The 19,022-nt window shown below is 37.5% G+C and overlaps 2 protein-coding genes across 5 annotated transcripts in view; one reads left to right on the forward strand and one right to left on the reverse strand.

Annotated features, from left to right (window-relative positions):
* The window catches only part of THG1L (tRNA-histidine guanylyltransferase 1 like), a 32,916-nt gene extending 25,735 nt beyond the window's left edge, over positions 1 to 7,181 (reverse strand). Inside the window, exons 1-3 of one of the 3 annotated variants that reach the window (XM_045036307.1) lie at positions 7,025 to 7,181; positions 4,185 to 4,263; positions 2,155 to 2,186 (exon numbers count right to left, since the gene is read on the reverse strand). In XM_045036307.1, coding sequence (XP_044892242.1) covers positions 2,155 to 2,186; positions 4,185 to 4,245 — 93 coding nt within the window. In that variant the 5' untranslated portion in view covers positions 4,246 to 4,263; positions 7,025 to 7,181. Of the gene's footprint in view, positions 1 to 2,154; positions 2,187 to 4,184; positions 4,264 to 6,959 lie in introns of those variants that run through there. The other 2 variants (XM_045036306.1, XM_045036308.1) reach the window with 2 other exon arrangements.
* Positions 7,182 to 7,321: 140 nt separating this feature from the next.
* Positions 7,322 to 19,022, forward strand: part of SOX30 (SRY-box transcription factor 30) — a 36,517-nt gene continuing 24,816 nt past the window's right edge. Inside the window, exons 1-4 of one of the 2 annotated variants that reach the window (XM_011285779.4) lie at positions 7,322 to 8,483; positions 10,085 to 10,324; positions 11,515 to 11,694; positions 18,236 to 18,728. In XM_011285779.4, the coding sequence (XP_011284081.3) occupies positions 7,472 to 8,483; positions 10,085 to 10,324; positions 11,515 to 11,694; positions 18,236 to 18,728 (1,925 nt within the window). In that variant the 5' untranslated portion in view covers positions 7,322 to 7,471. The remainder of the gene's footprint in view (positions 8,484 to 10,084; positions 10,325 to 11,514; positions 11,695 to 18,235; positions 18,729 to 19,022) is intronic. The other variant, XM_023260132.2, reaches the window with a different exon arrangement.

The following is a 19,022-nucleotide window of genomic DNA, read 5'->3' on the forward strand; positions in this document are numbered from 1 at the left end:
CTCTCTCTCTCTCTCTCTCTCTCTCTCTCTCTCTCTCTCTGTCTCCCCCTGTCCCTCCCCAGATCACACATGCACTCTTTCTCTCTCTCTAAAATAAAGACAATTAAATTTAAAAATTTAATAAAAAGTATGATTTCAGATAAATTTCTCTAAGTGTTTAAGTGCTCAGATAAATACATATTCAAAAATATGTGAGATTACATTTTATGAAATGTAATACAATTCATTAAATGTAAGTTCATTGAAACTATAAGGAGGACAAACTAGCTCAACTACTGAATTTCAAATACATGTTTCCTTGTCCCAAGATGTAGCATTCCATAATATATTCCTTTAAGGTAAAGAAAAAGTTATTTAACTAAAGGATGAGACCATAAAAAAATAAAACAGATTGAAAGCGATAGTATGGGAAAAGGTATATGAAACAAACACTAACCATAAGAAAGCTGGAGAGGCTATATTAAAATAGACTTTAAGAAAATCACTAGAGGGGCACCTGGGTGGCTCAGTCAGTTAAGCATCTGACTTTTGGTTTCAGCTCATGTCATGATTTCATGGTTTGTGGGTCTGAGCCCCATGTCGGCTCCACACTATCAGTGAAAAGCCTGCTTAAGGATTCTCTCTCTGCCCCTCCTTCACTCACATTCTCTTTCTCTCTCAAAATAAATAAATTTAAAGAATTTTTTAAAAATAAGAAAATCACTAGAGACAGAGAAGAATATTTCATAATGATAACAGGGTCAATTAATCAAAAAGATACAGCAATTCCAAATAGCACCTAGCAAGAGAACCCTGAAATATGTAAAGCAAAAATTGATAACTTTGAAAGGAGAAGCAGACTATTCAGGAATTATAGTTGGATATTTCAATATTTCTCTCTCACTGACAATACTAATTCATAATACAACTAGACAGTAAATAAGAAAGGATATAGAATACTTGAGCAATACTATTAAACAACTAGAACACTCCACCCAGCAACAGTAGAATATACATTCTTTTCAAGTACACATGAAAGATTCTCTAGAATATATCACACGCTAGGTGAAGGAACAAATCACAATACATTTATAAGGACTGAACTCATACAAAATATGTTCTTTGGCCATAATGGAATTAAATTAGAAGCCAATAACAGAAGGAGATCCGGGAGATCTTTATATAGTTTGAAATTAAACAATATGCTTCTAAATAACTCATGGATCAAAGAAGAAATCACAAGAGAAATTGGAAAATATCTCTACTGCATGAACAAAAAATCGGGACATAGCAAAACTAATGGAACACAGGTAAAGCAGTACACAGAGGGAAATTTATAGCCTTAAATGCTTATATTAGGAAGGAAATGAGCTTTAAAATAACCTAAAAAAATTAACTAAGCTTTCAACTTAAGAAATTATAAAGGAAGAGCAAATCAAACCCAATGTAAGTAGAATGAAGGAAATAATAAAGACAATAGCAGAAATCAATTTTTCAAAAACCAGCAAAACAATAGACAAAATCAATGAAACTGACAGTTTTTTGAAAAGATCTATGGAATTGATAAAATTTTAGTAAAATGACTACAAAAAAAGAGAAGAGATACAAATTACCAAAATTAGGAATGAAAGAGAAACATTCTGAACCCTATAGAAATAAAAATATTACAACGTAATATTATAAATTATAAACAACTTTATTTCAATAATTTGACACCTTAGTTGAAATGAGCAAATTTGCAGACAGAAATGACAAATTGACTCAAGATGAAATATAGAATCTGAATGGACCAATATCAAGCAAAGACATTACATTACTTAATTGAGTTACTAAACTACAGACCAATACCCTTCATGAATATAGATGTTAAAACTCTTAAAAGATCCAGTAAGGTATAAAAAGTATTATACATTATGACCAAGTAAGGTTTACCCAGATTAGCTTAACATTTGAATAGCACTTAATGTAATGCATATGTTAGCAGAATAAAGCAGGAGCCAGCAAACTACAGCCTGCAGACCAAATCTGGTGTCTTTTTTTCTGTAAATAAAGTTTTGTTGAAACATAATTATTCCCATTCATTTACATGTTGCCTATAATTGCTTTCATGCTACAAGAGCAGAGTTGATTGATTGCCACCGAGATCATACAGCTCACAACACCAAAAATACTTACTTTATGGTCCTTTCTGGAAAATGTTGCGGACTCTGGAATGAAGGAGTAAACAGTATGATCATCTCAATAGATATAGAAAATGCATTTGATAAAATCCAACAAACATTCATGATAGAGCTCTCAACAAACTAGGAATAAAACATAACTTCTTTAATTTAATAAAAAGCAGCTACATAAAACCTACAACTAACATCATGCTTCAAGATGAAAGACAATGCTTCCCCCCAATATTGGGTACAAAGCAAGGATGTCCACTCTTGCCACTTCTATTTAACACTGGACTGTAGCTTCTAGCCTGTGCAACAGGCAAGAAAATATGAATATCAATATACAACCAACTAGAAATGAAAGTAAGAAAATAATTACATTAACAACAGTTTAAAAAGTATTCAGGGATTTTAACAAAAGAAGTGCAGAACTGTAGACTGAAAGTTACAAGACACTGTAAAGAAAAATTAAAAAAAAAAAAAAGAAAAAAAAAAGAAAAATTTAAGACCAAAATAAATGGAGATATGTCCCAAGTCTGCAAATTGGAAAACTCAATATTGTTAAGATATCTATTTTTCTCTGCAAGTGAATTGCAGAGATTCAATGCAACAGGCTGTGTGTGTGTGTGGTGAAAATTGATAAGCTAATGTTAAAATCCATATGGAAATCCAAAAGACCAAAAATAGTTAATATGGTTTTTGAAAAGAACTAAGTTTGAGGACTTATTTGACTTAATTTCAAGATTTACCATAAAACTGTAATGATTAAGACAGTGTGGCATAATACTTCTAGAGAAAAACATGACAGAAAAACCTTTTTAACTTTGGTTTAGGCAAAGATTTCTTAGATATGATTAAAGGCATATTGATAGTTAGACTCCATCAAAGTTAAAAAACTTTTACTATTCAAAAGACATCATTAAGAATAAAAAATGGGGTGCCTGGGTGGCTCAGTTGGTTAAGCATCTGACTCTTGATTTCAGCTCAGGTCATGATCTCACGGTTTGTAGTTAAAGCCCTGCATCAGGCTCTGCACTGACAGTGCAGAGCCTGGTTAGGATTCTCTCTCTCCCTCTCCCTCTGCCCCCCCACCGCTCGTGCTCTCTCTCTCTTTCTCAAAAGTAAATAAACATTTAAAAAAAAGAATGAAAAATAAGAAGAATGAAAAGAAGCCACAGAGTGGAAGAAAATATTTACAAACATATATCTAATAAAGACTCTGTATCCAGAATATATTAAGAATCCCTAAAAAAAAAAAAAAAATCCCTAGGGGCTCCTGGGTGATCAGTGTCGGACATTGGCTTAGGTCATTATCTTGCAGTTTGTGAGTTTAAGCCCCACAGTGGGCCCTGTGCCGACAGCTCAGAGCCTGGAGCCTGCTTCAGATTTTGTGTCTCCCTCTCTCTCTCTGCCTCTCCCCCTGCCACACTCTCTCTCCCTCTTTCTCAAAAATAAATAAACATTAAAAAAATTTTTTTTAATCCCTAAACATTAAGAAAACAGCCGAGGGGCGCCTGGGTGGCGCAGTCGGTTAAGCGTCCGACTTCAGCCAGGTCACGATCTCGCGGTCCGGGAGTTCGAGCCCCACGTCAGGCTCTGGGCTGATGGCTCAGAGCCTGGAGCCTGTTTCTGATTCTGTGTCTCCCTCTCTCTCTGCCCCTCCCCCGTTCATGCTCTGTCTCTCTCTGTCCCAAAAATAAATAAACGTTGAAAAAAAAATTAAAAAAAAAAAAAAGAAAACAGCCGAATATTAAAAAATGGACAAAAACACTTTAACAGACACTAGGCAATGAAGATGTATAGAATAGCAACTAAACACATGAAAAGATGTTCAGTGTCATTATTTATTGTGAAAATGTAATTTTAAATCACAGTTATTTACTATAACATACCCACTAGAGTGGCTAAAATTTAAATGACTTATGATACCACATGTTGGAGAAGAGGCAGAGAAAGTGAGACCCTCATGTTGTGAGTGCAAATTTAAAGTGGTACATTCATTTTGCAAAGCAGTTTGGCAGTTTTGTAAAAGTTTATACTTACCGCATAACCTAGCAAGTCTGTTCCTAGATGCCATAAATATTTGTATATGAATGGACATCATATTCACAGCATCAAAAACCTAGAAATAATCAAATACCAATCAGCTATTGAATGGATAAGCAAGATGAGTGACAGACATCTTACAACAAAATATCTAAAGACAATTTGGTATTTCCGTATAATAGAATACTACTCTGCAAAAACAAACAAAAAAAATGAACCACTAATACATTCAGCTTGGATGAACTTCAAAAACATTATGCTATGTTAAAGAAGACAAACAGATAAGCTTACATATGATATGATTCTATTTATATGAAATTTCTAGGAAAGGGAAAATTACAGAGACAGAAAGCACCTGGGGTTGGAGGTGGGGCAGAGTTTTTACTACAACTGGCAACAAGAAGAGTTTTTTGGGTTTCATTTCAGAACTTTCTTGAGTTGATAGAAGTGTTCTCAAACTAGATTGTATTTATGCTTACACAACTTTATCAATTCATTGAAACTGATCAAATTGTACACTTAATTGTAAGCTTATGATACAGAAATCAAACCTTAATAAAGCTATTTTTTGTTTAAAAAAATATTGCTTTCTGATTAAAATACACTCCCCATATACGATTTGCATTGCTGTTACAGAAGATTGTCATATCACTTTTTAAATTTCTAATTCAGATTGGAAAATGAACTAGTCCTGAACAAAATCAATTAACTTGATTTATTTCTATGCCTCTTTCAACATTCTTTGTACACATGTTTGGCTCTTATATTTAAACCCCAGTTCAGCGGTTCTCAAAATGCAGTTCAGGAACCAACTCTTTCTGAAAGTCTGCTAGGTTAATACTATTTTCATAATTCTTTAAAAAAAATTTTAATGTTTATTTTTGAGAGAGAGAGAGAGAGAGAGCGCGCCATAGAGAGAGGGAGACAGAGGATCCAAAGCAGGCTCTGTGCTGACAGCAGAGTCCGCTGCGGGGCTCAAACTCATGAACTGTGAGATTGTGACCTGAGCTGAAGTTGGACGCTTAACTGACTGAGCCACCCAGGCATCCAATCATAATTATTCTAAGACAATATTTGCCTTTTTCACTTCATTCTCTCATGAATGCAGAATGAAGCATTCTATATGACATGTGGATCATAACACATTGCCTGAAACACATGAGAATCCAACCTTTTTTTTTTTTTAAATTAAGCCAGACATTAGATTTACAGTGCCACTCTTTTAATTTTTGGGAAAACAGGGTTTTAGCATAAAAATGTGATGTGTTAACATGTAATCAGTTTATTATTGATATTTTGAATGAATTGAGAATATTTTTTATTTTTTATTCATTTTTTTAATGTTTATTTTTGAGAGCGAGGGAGACAGAGCACGAGCAAGGGAGGGAGAGCAGAGAGAGAGACACAGAGAATCAGAAAATTGTGTGCACTATCAGCACAGAGCCTGATGCAGGGCTCGAACTCACAAACCGTGAGATCATGACCCTAGCCAAAGTTGGACACTTAACCGACTGAGCCACCCCCAGGTGCCCTGAGAACTAATTTTTTTAAATGTCCTTAGTTTTTATTTATAATATGGCAAATATTGATAGATAAAACCACAAAATTGATAAATAAAAGCACTTTGGAATCTTCATTTTTGTGGGTGTAAAGTGTTCCAAGATAATAAAGTTTGAGAACCACTGCCCTTGTCTACCTTCCAGATAAGAACTCCTCTTTGCCACATTTGACAATAGGGGATTAGAGAATTGGGGCAGGTCTTCTTGTAGAGATAATTTGTTTTGGTTACAAAAATCATCTGCTTCAAGATAAATCTATAGATCTTAGGACATCATTTAGAAATGTAGCAATTTCCTTTTTCCTCCATGATGAAAATAAACACAGTCCTAATAAAAGGAGAGGCATAGTCATAGAAAGGACTTGGAGAGTGCCTGGCACAAGAGTAAACCCTAAATATAGATAGTAATTACTGTTATTATTAGACGATAGGCAGTCTTTATTTATCTAACAAGAATTTCTTGAATGCCTACTATAAGCCAGGCTCTATGAACAGCATCGAAGATTCAATGATGAGCAAAACACTGTCCTCAAGGAGGTTGCAGTCAAGGAGTAGAGTCAGTAAATAATATAAAGAAATACATAATTACAAATTGTGGTAAGAGTTTTAAGTGATAGACATGAGTACATAAAGGAAATTTGCCCTGATTATCAGAATCTGGTAAGACTTCTCTGAGCAAGTGACAGTTGAGCTACAATTTGAAAAATGAGCAGGGAGGAGGTAAGGAGACATAAGAGAGAAACAGCTTTGGGGCATTTTCAAAGTCCCTTAAGATAAAATGATGAGAGGACAGTGTAGCTGGAACCCACAGAGCCCAAGGTATTTGGAGCTTTACATGCTTTGCAAGTACATTAGGCCTTTATCATGAGATCAATGGACAGCCATGGGAATATTTAGGAGCGTAGGGTGTGACAGGACTAGATTTGCACTTTTAAAAAGATCTCTGGCATCTGTAATATAGTGTAACAAGGATGCAAAATGGAGACTATTTACACAGCAGTATCCAGGTGGAAGATTATGGAAGCTTGGAATAGAGTAATGGTGGTGGAAGCCCAAAAAAGTGGGTAAATTTGGGATGTATTTTGCTAGTAGGGCCCAAAGAACCTGGCGATCAACTGAAAGTTATTGTACAAAAAGGAGGGTTGCAAAATCCGCTCCCCCCCCTTTCCCCTTGGCAGTGATCGGAAGGGCCCGCCGTGACGCACGGGACTTACATGTATTCTGGCACGTCAGCCGGCAAGTACAAGGCCCAGCTCCCCATCCCGCGTAAGAGACTCACTCGACTTTATCCCCTGGAGGTCAGTGGTGTAGAACCGCACCGTTCCCTGGGCAACACCATTGTCGGGCTCTCCAGGCGGGGGAGGGGTAACTAAGGACAACGGCCAGGAGAGAATTCCGGAAGAGAGGCGAAGTCAGAGGGGGAAAATGGGCAGCACGTGCCACAGCCCCTGCCATCGCGGGTGATTCGAGGGCTCAGCACGAGGAGGGAGCGGTGGACGGGAGGGGCCGGAGAATGCGCCTGTGATTGGAGGGCCGGGGGTACCGGGACGTTTGTGATTGGGCGAGGCCAAGACGGAGGGCCGCGTTTTGAACCGCGTAGGGTTCTGGGTAGTAAGTGCCTTGGAAGGGTCTTAACCGAAAGGGGAAAGGGGAAGGTCGCCAACAAACGGCTGAGCTCACAATCCGGGTTGAGACCAGGCCGGGGCGTCGTTCCCCCCCTCCCCCCATGGAGAGAGCCAGGCCAGAGCCGCCGCTTCAGTTGCGCCAACTGCCGCGGGCGACCCCGCCGCGCCCGCTCCGTCCTGCTCCGCCTCAGCTGCCGGTGGAGGGCACCTCTTTTAGGGCTGCAGGCGCGGATCTCCCTGCGTCGCCGCCCACCCCGTGCGCGGCCGCCATTACGACCGTGGCCTCGTCGTGTGGGGAAGCCCAGGCGTCGAGTGTACAGCCCGCGGCACGGCGACTGCTGCAGGTCAAGTCGGAACAGGTGTTGCTGCTGCCACCAGGGCCACCACTGCCTCAGGCCCTGGAAGAAGGCGTCGTTGCTTCACCCTCGCCAGCGAGGCTGCTGCAGCTGAGGCCCGAGCTGCTGCTGCTGCCACCGCCGCCGCCCCCGTCCGACGGCGCCCCCTGCAGACCCGAGCTGCACCCGGTGCAGCCCCGGGCGCTGCACGTCAAGGCCGAGAAGCAGGAGCCAGGGCCGGGCTTGGATCCGTCAGCGGGGACTCGAAGGCCTGTGGAGGCCGGCCATAGGGCCTCCAGGGAGGCCAAGGTGGAAGGCCCCGGGCCAACCCTCGACTGCCGCCGCGGGGGCGAGAAGAAGGGCAGATTGGAAGCGGAGGAGGTCATGAGGGATGCAGCGAAAGGCGGGGAAGGTAAAAACCTGGTGGCCATCAGAGAAGGCATCATCAAAACGGAGGAACCCGAGAGACTCCGCGAGGACTGCAGGCTGGGCACTGAGCCCGCATCCAATGGCCTGATCCATGGCAGCAAGGAGGTCATCCTGGGCCAGCCATCCAGTGCCTTTGGGCCACACCAGCAAGACCTCAGGATCCCTTTGACTCTACACACAGTCCCCCCTGGGGCCCGGATCCAGTTTCAGGGACCTCCACCTTCAGAGTTGATACGGTTGACCAAGGTCCCCTTGACACCAGTGCCTATTAAAATGCAATCTTTACTGGAGCCTTCTGTAAAAATTGAAACTAAAGATGTCCCGCTCACCGTGCTTCCCTCAGATGCAGGTATTAGACGACAGGGGAATCTGTTTTTCAAACTTCGTCTGTGTTGCCCCATAGCTGACATGTCAGCTTTCAGAAGCCTAAACTAGAAAAATAAAATCATGGAACTGATTCATTACAGGGCAAAGTCTGCACAGGTATCACTTCCGATTGACTTGTACATATACCAGTAAAATACACTAACATGTTCCAAGATTCCCAAACATTTTTTTTTTAAATCTATTTTAAGACCCAGTGAATGATGAGATTTAGAAGTGACTAGTGTTTATACACAAAATAGAAATATTCTCACTAGATATCACAGTTACCTCAGCCCTCAGTTATGCTGCACTTAAACTACCGTATTTAGTAGCTTAATATTTTTACGTGTATCAAGAAGAAAATTTTAAATGGTGTTTAATGAAAAAATGGTTATAATCCAGCAGGAAAGTTTATTCTGGATTTGGGGGTGATTTGTCTTCTTTAAAAATGAATAGTAAACATTTTTCTAAGAGAAAAGTAGTATATGATTAAATGTAACAGTTTAGTATTCTAAATGCTAAGGATTTATAGACATACAAAATGAAAATACAGTAGAATAAGCTAGAAATTGTTTTCAAAGAAATGACTATAGTTAACAGCAGTAACAACTACGAACATATTTCTATCCATTACTTACAAACATATAGTTAGAAAATTCTTATTTTAAAATTTAATTCAGACAGTATTATGCCAATCAGTATCATGGGAAATCATATCAATCATCAGTTCATATTTTCATTAACTTTCATATTTATTGTTTTCTTATTTTTCTTAATGATCCTTTCTCTATCTCACCCTCTTGCTTTTATAAACTTCATTTTCTAAAGGAGAGAAAGGGAGACCTTTCTTTATAATACTTATCTGTGTGTTTTAAACCATTTTATGTATCAAGTAACTAAAGAGAAACAATATAGGAAGTTTGTAGAAAGCTGTTTTTGATGACTTAGGTAAGAGATGTGAATTTAGCCACCTTCTTTTATTGTAATTTCATTTGGTCACTTTTGTTATTTTTCTTTCATTTTTCTCCCAGGACATAGGATCAGTGTCGATTACCCGCCTTGGCAAGAGCTTCTCCTTCATAATGAAATATAGTATTATATTATATTTTTGCTTGAATGGACACTACAGGGCCATGTAAAGGAATTCCTTTAAACATTTAGGGAACACTTAGCTAATGCTAGGATTATAGTCATGAATAAGTCATAGTTCTCATCCCCCAGTAATAGAATATTTTTAATGGGAAAGAAACTATATGATAATTATTGGTAGAGGTATTACTAAAGCTCAAAGAGGTAATGAGCCAGGAGTTTACTATATTTTCAACATTATTACTCTTACAATAACTTCAACAATATTATCCTTTTTGAAGAAAAGAAGAGTCATTCTAAGCTATAGTTTAGAATGCTGAGTTCAGGCGTTATGAGGCATTCTGGAATACTGGCAGTTCTTTGACTATATTGAAGTGTATATTTTCTCCAGATATTTAAAAGTAAATATAGATGAATGTGCACTTCACTTTAACATTGTGTGTATGTATGTGTGTATGTAGCACATTAATTTAGTTTTTAATTTTTGTCATGTAGGAATACCAGATACTCCCTTCAGTAAGGACAGAAATGGTCATGTGAAGCGACCCATGAATGCATTTATGGTTTGGGCAAGGATTCACCGGCCAGCACTAGCCAAAGCTAACCCAGCAGCCAACAACGCAGAAATCAGTGTCCAGCTTGGGTTAGAATGGAACAAACTTAGCGAAGAACAAAAGAAACCCTATTATGATGAAGCACAAAAGATTAAAGAAAAACACAGAGAGGAATTTCCTGGTAATCCAATGAAATGAACAAAACCTCTTTTTAGTTTCTTTTAAATTTATTTAGGTAAAGATTAGGTTAGGTTGAGATGAAAAGACAAAAATGCATATTTTTCTAATCTAATATGTACAATTAAGAGAATAATGGCTAATACTGTAGTAATGATTGAATCGATACTGGGCATAAGTTTTCTTAAATAGAACCAAATAGAGCGTCTGGTCTCATACTTGCCAACTAATAACAAACCTGGCGATGTAACAATTTTAGTGTGGTTTTGATTAAATATATAGAAATGGACTTAATGAAGGTAAAACTCCAGAGTTCTAGACTATAACTTTGCAAATAGAAAATGAAGAGTTAAAATCACAGCAACAGAAACAAATATGCATCATACACTTAATGAGAATGCAGGAATTGACACCATGCTCCATTTTAATGTTACATAGTTATCAGAACATAGTTGTGCCTTCTGACTGATAAATTTATCCTCATCATGATGTAGTTTTAAAGGAATTCTGATTTATCCTCCAGCTGTAGGACATTTAGATTAAGCTTGGGTAAAGGCAAAGTGTATGGCCAACATGATCATGCATGATGGGAAAGGAGTTATTTTTTTCTAAAATATTAGCAGAAAGGTTCTGGATGTGGGGGTAGGTGGTCGGAGTGATACCCCTGGTTATTCAGTGGCTGCAAACTGTTATAACTCCACTTTTCTGACTTTGGAAGGAAATTGGGTTGTCTGTGGACTTAAGACTGCCAAGTTTAGGAGAGTGACTCTTCCAACTAGGCATAAAAATGACTGGTCGTTAGTGACCGTTTCATTGTAAGCTACAGACAATTAGATCTCACAGAAAGGAAACAGGAGATGAATAATATCTTACCTTACAGGTAAAGGAAAAGCCTTGAGATTCAAACCCAATGTCTTTAATGTTGATTTTACTATGGAATCAATATGTGTCTTTGGATATAAGACATTTGACCTCACTCTGAATTGTGGGTTATAACACCGACCACTAGTTAAGAGCTATCTGGATATTAAAATGCACAGAAATAGCCTAATAAAGCTGGAAAAGACACTTTAGACAATAACTTATTTTTTTTTAATTTAGAAGTATTTTGGATATTTTATTGTGAAAAAAACTATCTAAAGGCTAAATAGGGCCTATATGTTCAAATTAAAAATTGCTTATCTTCTTCTATAGGTTGGGTTTATCAACCTCGTCCAGGGAAGCGAAAACGCTTCCCTTTAAGTGTTTCCAATGTATTTTCTGGTACCACACAGAATATCGTGTCTACAAATCCTACAACAATATATCCTTATCGCTCATCTACCTACTCTGTGGTAATTCCCAGCCTACAGAATACCATCACTCAACCAGTTGGTGAGTTGGCTTTATTGTAGATTATGAATTTTTGTAATAACTGTGTGAAAATTTTACCTTAAGGTGAAATTTTGTTTCTGTTAGCTTAAGAATTTTTAGAACAACAATATTAAGGGAAAAAATCAAGAAGAAATGTTTAATGTTTAAAAACATTAAATTGGAGAAGGAAAAATTTCAGTAGACCTCAAAGCGCTTGGTTTCCCAGAGTAGCAAATGTTCCATGTGTAAAACTTCAGACCTTTTAACCAAATCAGCATTAGCACATAGATTAGGCAGATAATGCAGGAAATGACTGACATAATTCAATAGGAAATAGGAGTGTCTTTGTACTATCACCAAAAAAGAATGCCTTGCTAATGGGATATAGAGCATCCTGTTTTGGAATTTAGCAATGATGACTGATCTGTTAAGACTGTTCTCTTGCTGCTCTAGAAAAGTAGTGAAAGTAATCTATTTTCTACCAAATACCTGGTTTTTTATATTGTCTTTCCCTAAATTTCTCCTCTATTATCAATTCTTTATAACATTCCTGTCTGTTGCTTTTAAGAACCCAAAGTTGAGAATCTATTATCTTGATAACTTGTTATTGGGCTGTCCATCATGGGTTTGTTCTTCTAGCACCTATTTTACAATCTCTTAGGCAGAGCTTTGTACATTCACTACTTACTGTTACTTGTCCTAAAACCACTGCTTTTTCTAGTTGCCACCTGTTCAGCTCCTTCTGGTAATACAGCCACCCCTTAGCACTAAGGGGTTTAGATATGTTAAAAATTGACTTTTTAGAATCTTACACATTTTCAATGTTTTTTTTTTCCCCTATGTATCATTATAGCATTGATAGCAACAAAGCCACATTTAAGATGTCTAGGCTCAAGAGAAAGATGCAGAAAGCTGATTATGTTGCCTTATTCTCTTCCAGCAGAGTCAGGCACTTTCACACGTCATTATTTGGTAGTATCTCCTTTAATCCTGTATTTCAACCTAGGCTTAATTAAGCCTTTGTTGATTTATTTTGTTTTGTCTGCTATGTTATTTATGATTTATGCTTTCACAATCCATATTTCTTCTCTTTATTCTTCCTTTCAAGACCTCTCTTCTATCTGCCTCTATCCACAGTTAAATACTGCATGAGACCATTTGTATCTACTTCATCTAATATTTTCTCAGTTATGACTTTGAGCTTCTATATAATTATTAGGTGAATGCTGCCTAAGATCTAGTTATATTAATTTTATCAACTTAGATTAGAACATTCTGTGAACTTGACATTATAATACTGTAATCTATATAATCTAAACCTATCTGCTATGAAAATGAATTAGGGTTCAGAAATCTTACAGTCTTCTTCTGTAGGTGAAGGGGTTTATTGAGTCTCTCTGGTCTTCTTTCAGTTGCCTTTTATACTATAATGACTATTCCACTGATTCCACTGCGTTCCTTCTATAAAAGTGAAGTCACTTAGTATTGACTTTGAGGTCCCTCAGATGTGACTCCTTCAATTTTCCTTTGGATTGCTTAATTTTTATTTATACTTACATACTTGGGCAGCCCTATTTAATACATTTGGACAAACTTTCCATTTTTAAAAGATTTCTTTCCTTTTTGATGGGTTCTCTGTTCTCTTTAATTTGGTCAGTTAACCAATAACTCTGATTTTTGAGGCACATTTTTTACTTCTAGGTTTTTAGCATTATCATATAAAATAACCTTCATTTTTAAATGAACTCTTCATTTTAGTTACCCCTATTAGCTTTTTTTTTTCCCCTAGGCAACATCTGTATTTCCAAAAATCAACCCAAGAATGGACTTTTTTTGGTCTTTTTTTGTTGTTAGGATCTTAAATTTAAGTATGTTGTGATCACTAGGCAATATTTCATATACAGAATTCATACACCTCCTAGTAGTCTTTATCCATTATTTGGTTCTTAGTCAAGCTTATTTCATTTTACTGTGTAGAAGCAATTATCTGTTGTATGTACTGGATAATCCTAGCACATTTTTATCTCATTCTGTCTATTTGAAATCTAGCAATGTAATTTGGTATCCTACCTTGTTTTGATGAACTTTTCCATCTCAATCTATAGTGTATTCCACTGCCATATTTGCATGCCTGCCTACCTGTCCCCCACTGCCTAATGTTTATTAAGCACCAGTTATAGATAAAACTCTGTGCTTGAGGCAGAATATAAAAGTATCTTTACAGTCTCTTATATAAGAGCTTATAAGGTAGTTCTAGAAAGGATAGATAAAAATACAACCAATTTTACTACTTCTTTGATGGAATCTGTAGTACCTTGTCTGATATCATTTCTGTGACCAGTGCATTATGTTCACTCCACCTTTCACATTTAATGCCACATCCCGAGCTCTTCTCCTATTTCTCATTTCCAAAAATGATTACAGCATGATAGTCCAGAATTCTTTTTAAACATCTTTTATCAAATACCTTTGATGCCAGTTATGCCAGTACTATTATTTTATATTGTCAAGTTTGTTACTTTAACGTCTTACAGAATTCTAGTGAAAATTATATATATATATATATATATATATATATATATATATATATTTTTTTTTTTTTTTTTTTTTTTTTTTTAGTGTTTATTTTTGAGAGAGTGTGAGCAGGGGAAGGGCAGAGAGAGCGAGAGAGAGAATTCCAAGCAGGCTCTGAGCTGTTAGCACAGAGCCTGACATGGGGCTCAATTCCATGAACCATGAAATCATTACCTAAGCTGAAATTAAGAGTTGGATACTTAACCAACTTAGCCACCCAGGCACCCTAGAAATTATTTTGGCTTGGGTTTTGAATGTCACTTTATACATATATGAATTTTCTGGTTAATTATTTTGTTCTCTACATTTTATTTCTCAGGCCTGAAATTGGTTTGCCTTATTTTATCTTCACTCATTTGACATCTTTCACTTTTCTGAATTCATACCTTTCTCTAAATTTTTAGTTAAAAAAGTTTACTACTATTTCAGTTGTTTGATGCCTTTTTGGTTTACCCACCTCTTCTTGTTTGACTGAAACAAGCCAAAAAAACCCTCCACTGTTCCGATCCTATTATAATCCCAAAAAAGCTAGTTGTCTCTCTACCTTAAGATCCATTCCAGCAAAGTATTATGTCCATGAAAGACACAACTCTGGCTCAGAAATTACTTGAAAAGTGATATAGCTCTATATTGTAGGTTTTCTTGAGAGGGTAGGGAAGGAGGAATCACATGGTTCAACATATAGTAAGTCTTGGGACTCCTCATTACCATTGTCTCTCTCCGAAGTCCCACTTTTTTTTTAATCAGTTGCCTAACTGTCCCAATTCTTTTTTCCCCAACTCTGTCTCTGCATCTCTGCCTATTACTTTATTTCTCTCTCCTCTCTTTCTTTCTCTGCCTCTTTTTCTCTTTACTCAGCCATATGCTGGTTCTTCTCTCCTTACTATCTCCATATAGCTTTTTCTTGTAGAGAAATATGGGCTGTCCTCATTTTCTGCCATTCCTTACTCCTTCACTGTTTATCCCAATCACACAACAAAATCCTAGTTGCACTCTTTGTCCAGTCAGCACAGGCAGTGGATTCTTCCTTTTTTGTAGAGATGGTGAGAGATTATTTGTAGAGATCGTGAGAGAGAGAACTTTTTTTTTGTTCCTGTCATACTATACTATAGGACTAGAATTCTGCTCTTTATCTCATGTAATGATTAGATAATGCAAGCTGCTTTAACAAGCACCTAAACATAATGGTTTAAACAGGATTATGGTTTATTTTTATACATTTCAAGTTTAAAATAGGTATTTCTAATCAGTGTATAGCCGTCTTTGAAAGAGTGCCTCATAGACACAGACTTCTACCCTGTGGCACTGCCATCTTTAATATGTGGCATCCAAGGCCACCAGACCTCGTGTGCATGAACCTGCAGAAAGGGAAAGAGCATGGAAGATAATGCATGAAAGTTTTTCATGGACCAGTCTTAGAACTGGTGCAAATTTCTCCTACCTTCTACTGGGTAGCCCTTAGCCAAATGGCAGTTCCTAACTCAAAGGAGGCTGGGAAAGATAATCTAGCTATATGCTAGAGAAGAAAACAAGAGACTGGCTAGTCTTTTACATACTTTATCTACAGCTTGAAACATTAGAGCTCTGCCCTTCCCACAAGTCTTCCCTATTCACTGACAGTTTATAGAGATGACTGGATGATGCAGACTTTAACTTCCTGCTTAACCACTGGAATTTTGACATTTAAGACATCTTCATTATAGTATGATGTAATTATGCCTCTTTTTTTTTTTTTTTTAACCTCAGACCAAAACAGTGCCTGGCATATGTTCGTTGCTTAGTGAATATTGAATTAAAGGAATGCATGACTTATCATCTCATGCCTCATACCTCTTTTTTTATAGAAATATCTTTGGTAAAAAAGAACATTTCATATCAGCTAAAAGATGAGTCCCTTCCTTCTTCAGTAGCTGAAGTAATATTAGTTGGTCTGTGTAGTTCCTTTCCTTTCTTTAGGAAGATCCTACTTCTTTAATGAAGACTGAGAGCTTCTTATACTAGCTATGGGGGAAAGAAACCTGTGTCAGAGGTAGATTTTAGGAGCAGATGTCTTGAGTGCAGTGACAATTAATAAAACTTTTGAAAGATTTTACGCATCAGCCCAGCTTCATAGTTGTTTAGAGAAGGGAGTTCTCTTTATACTAGATCAGTGGTAGAAGTGCTGTCAGTTATAGACTTATTTGTTAGTTGTTGTTGTTGTTTTCATCTAGTCATACCTTTCTTAACTATTATTAACCAAGTTCTTTGCCAAATACTGGGATGCAAACATGAATGAAACTGTTCCTTCTCTCAAGCTTCCAGTTTTTTGATTGTGGTAAAGGTGACAGGCAAGCAAATAACAAAGATTTATACTATTTTGTGATAAGTTATAGATTTACATGTTCTGAGGGAACATGGAAGAGGGAAATTACTTTATGCTTGATCAATCAGGAAAGGCCTAAGGCCTGTGCCTCACAGATGGGAGGGTACATAACCCTATCAACTAAGAATCAGGACAGCTTCATTTACACCCTTCTCCTATGTTATCTGTACTTAACTCCTATATTATCTGTAACTTAAGTACAGATATATCCCAATTTCTTGCCTGCAATATATCCCTTAATTTCTTGCCTGCAAGTTTAAGAGGAGTATTATATGCCTTATCTGGAGAGAAAGAAGAAAGGAAAGGCCTTACCTGGGCAAGACTAAGAGAAGATCTGCATTCCTTTCAGCCTCGCACAAGACAGTTCTAATCATAGAGTTTGCTCTTGGACTGCATCTTATATATGAACAGAGATCTAACTGCATTGGAATAAACCAGATCATGGGTCTATTGCTATGGCTTCTCTATGTCTTTCTTTGGAAAAGTTTAGTTTATTTCAGCTAAATGTGTCATTTAAATAACTCAGAAACTCAATTAGTCCTCTCCTGTTCAAGAACATGATTGTTTTATCTACCTTTAAAAATCCTGCCATAAAAAAAAAAAAAGAGGTTAGAGTGGGAGAGAGCCAAAGCATAAGAGACTGTTAAAAACTGAGAACAAACTGAGGGTTGATGGGGGGTGGGAGGGTGGGTGATGGGTATTGAGGAGGGCACCTTTTGGGATGAGCACTGGGTGTTGTATGGAAACCAATTTGACAATAAATTTCATATATTGAAAAAAAAAATCCTGCCATATCCATCATGCTTTGCTGCAATAATATTCCTTTCCTATCTGCCACAAATTGTTGATCTGTGGCGAGTCTTCTTCTCACCTGGGCATTTCCTTCTGTATCCACATTGAATGCAATAAAGCAAAATAATTTTACTGATTGCTTATTTTTTCAATTAAAACATTAAATGTTATTCATAATTTAGTTTAATATAGAGAAGTATATGACATAGGAGAGAAATGATGCATACCGCTGCCCTGAAACCTCAAATAATATTTAAAATAAAGTTAACATATTTAGACAGTAGAAAATTCAAATGGTATTGATAGATATAAAATGAAAGTCTAGCTTTTTTTTCTGCACCACTGCCCTGTCCCTTTCCCCAGATGATTGTTCCTTACAAGTAACCGTATTATTAGTTTCAGTAGTTTCATATTATTTTTTAACAAAAGATTTATATATACATATTAGCATTTGTGTGTATTTGTCTTTCACTCAAACACTCAATAATTTTGTTCATTTATTTATTCATTCAAAAGTATTTGTGGAGGGCCTATTCTGTGCCAGCTAGAATTTTGAGCCCTGGGGATACAGCAGTGAGCAAAACAAAAGGTTTGTCTTCTCATGGCACGTAGAATCTAGGTGGGAAAGAGAGACAAAAAATGTAAAATAGGTAAACAAAATGACTTTGATTTGTTTAAAATACTATACAGGAAATAGACTGGTTTGATGTGGTGATGTTGTTAGGTAAGCTGGTTAGTGAAGGCTTCTGGTTGTACAGTTTATTAAATTCTGAAAAAAGAAAGACATGGAGCAATTCAGTTAATGCTAGACCTATGCTGTTTTTATTTCTAAAGGCGACGCCACACCTGCCATCCAGCTGCCCACACCTGCAGTCCAGCACCCAAGCCCCATCTCACTTTTCCAGCCCACTGTCTCCAGTACTGCCCAGGTGGCTGTCCAGGCTCCAAGTCTGCCCCTCCGACCAGCACTCCCACCCCAGCGCTTCGCTGGGCCCTCCCAGACAGACACTCATCGGCTACATTCTGGAGCCAATCGCTCTGTGAAGAGACCCACTCCTGTCTCTCTGGAGAACACCAACAGGATTCCAACAAGTGCAAGTACTGCCCATGCCAGATTTGCAACCTCAACCATCCAGCCTCCCAAGGAGTATCCCAGCGTTTCCACTTGTCCCAGAAGTGCTCCAATCCCCCAGGCTCCTCCTATTCCACACTCACATGTTTACCAGGCTTCTCCCCTTGGTCATCCAGCCACATTGTTTGGGACACCACCGCGATTCTCTTTTCATCACCCTTACTTCCTACCTGGACCTCACTACTTCCCATCAAGGTAAATGAACATTTTTTTTCTTTCACCTAAAGATACATATAGCTAACAAATTTTTAGTAAAAAAAAGGGACTTCCTCAATTCTGGTTGGAATCTGATTTAGATTAGAGGCTGAGTAGGGGCCAAGCAGTCAACATAAATATATGAGGGAGGATAGATGAGGACTAAGGGAGCAAAAGAGAATTCATGCCCCATCTAATAGGATAGCTGTTACTCAGCTTTAGCTGACTGTTGCCACAAGATAATATGGGCTCCAATGTTATCAGATCTGATTTTTCAGAAAAAATCAGTGATAA

Source organism: Felis catus, chromosome A1 (genome assembly GCF_018350175.1).
Source record: "Felis catus isolate Fca126 chromosome A1, F.catus_Fca126_mat1.0, whole genome shotgun sequence".
In the NCBI taxonomy this organism is placed as follows: Eukaryota; Metazoa; Chordata; class Mammalia; order Carnivora; family Felidae; genus Felis; species Felis catus.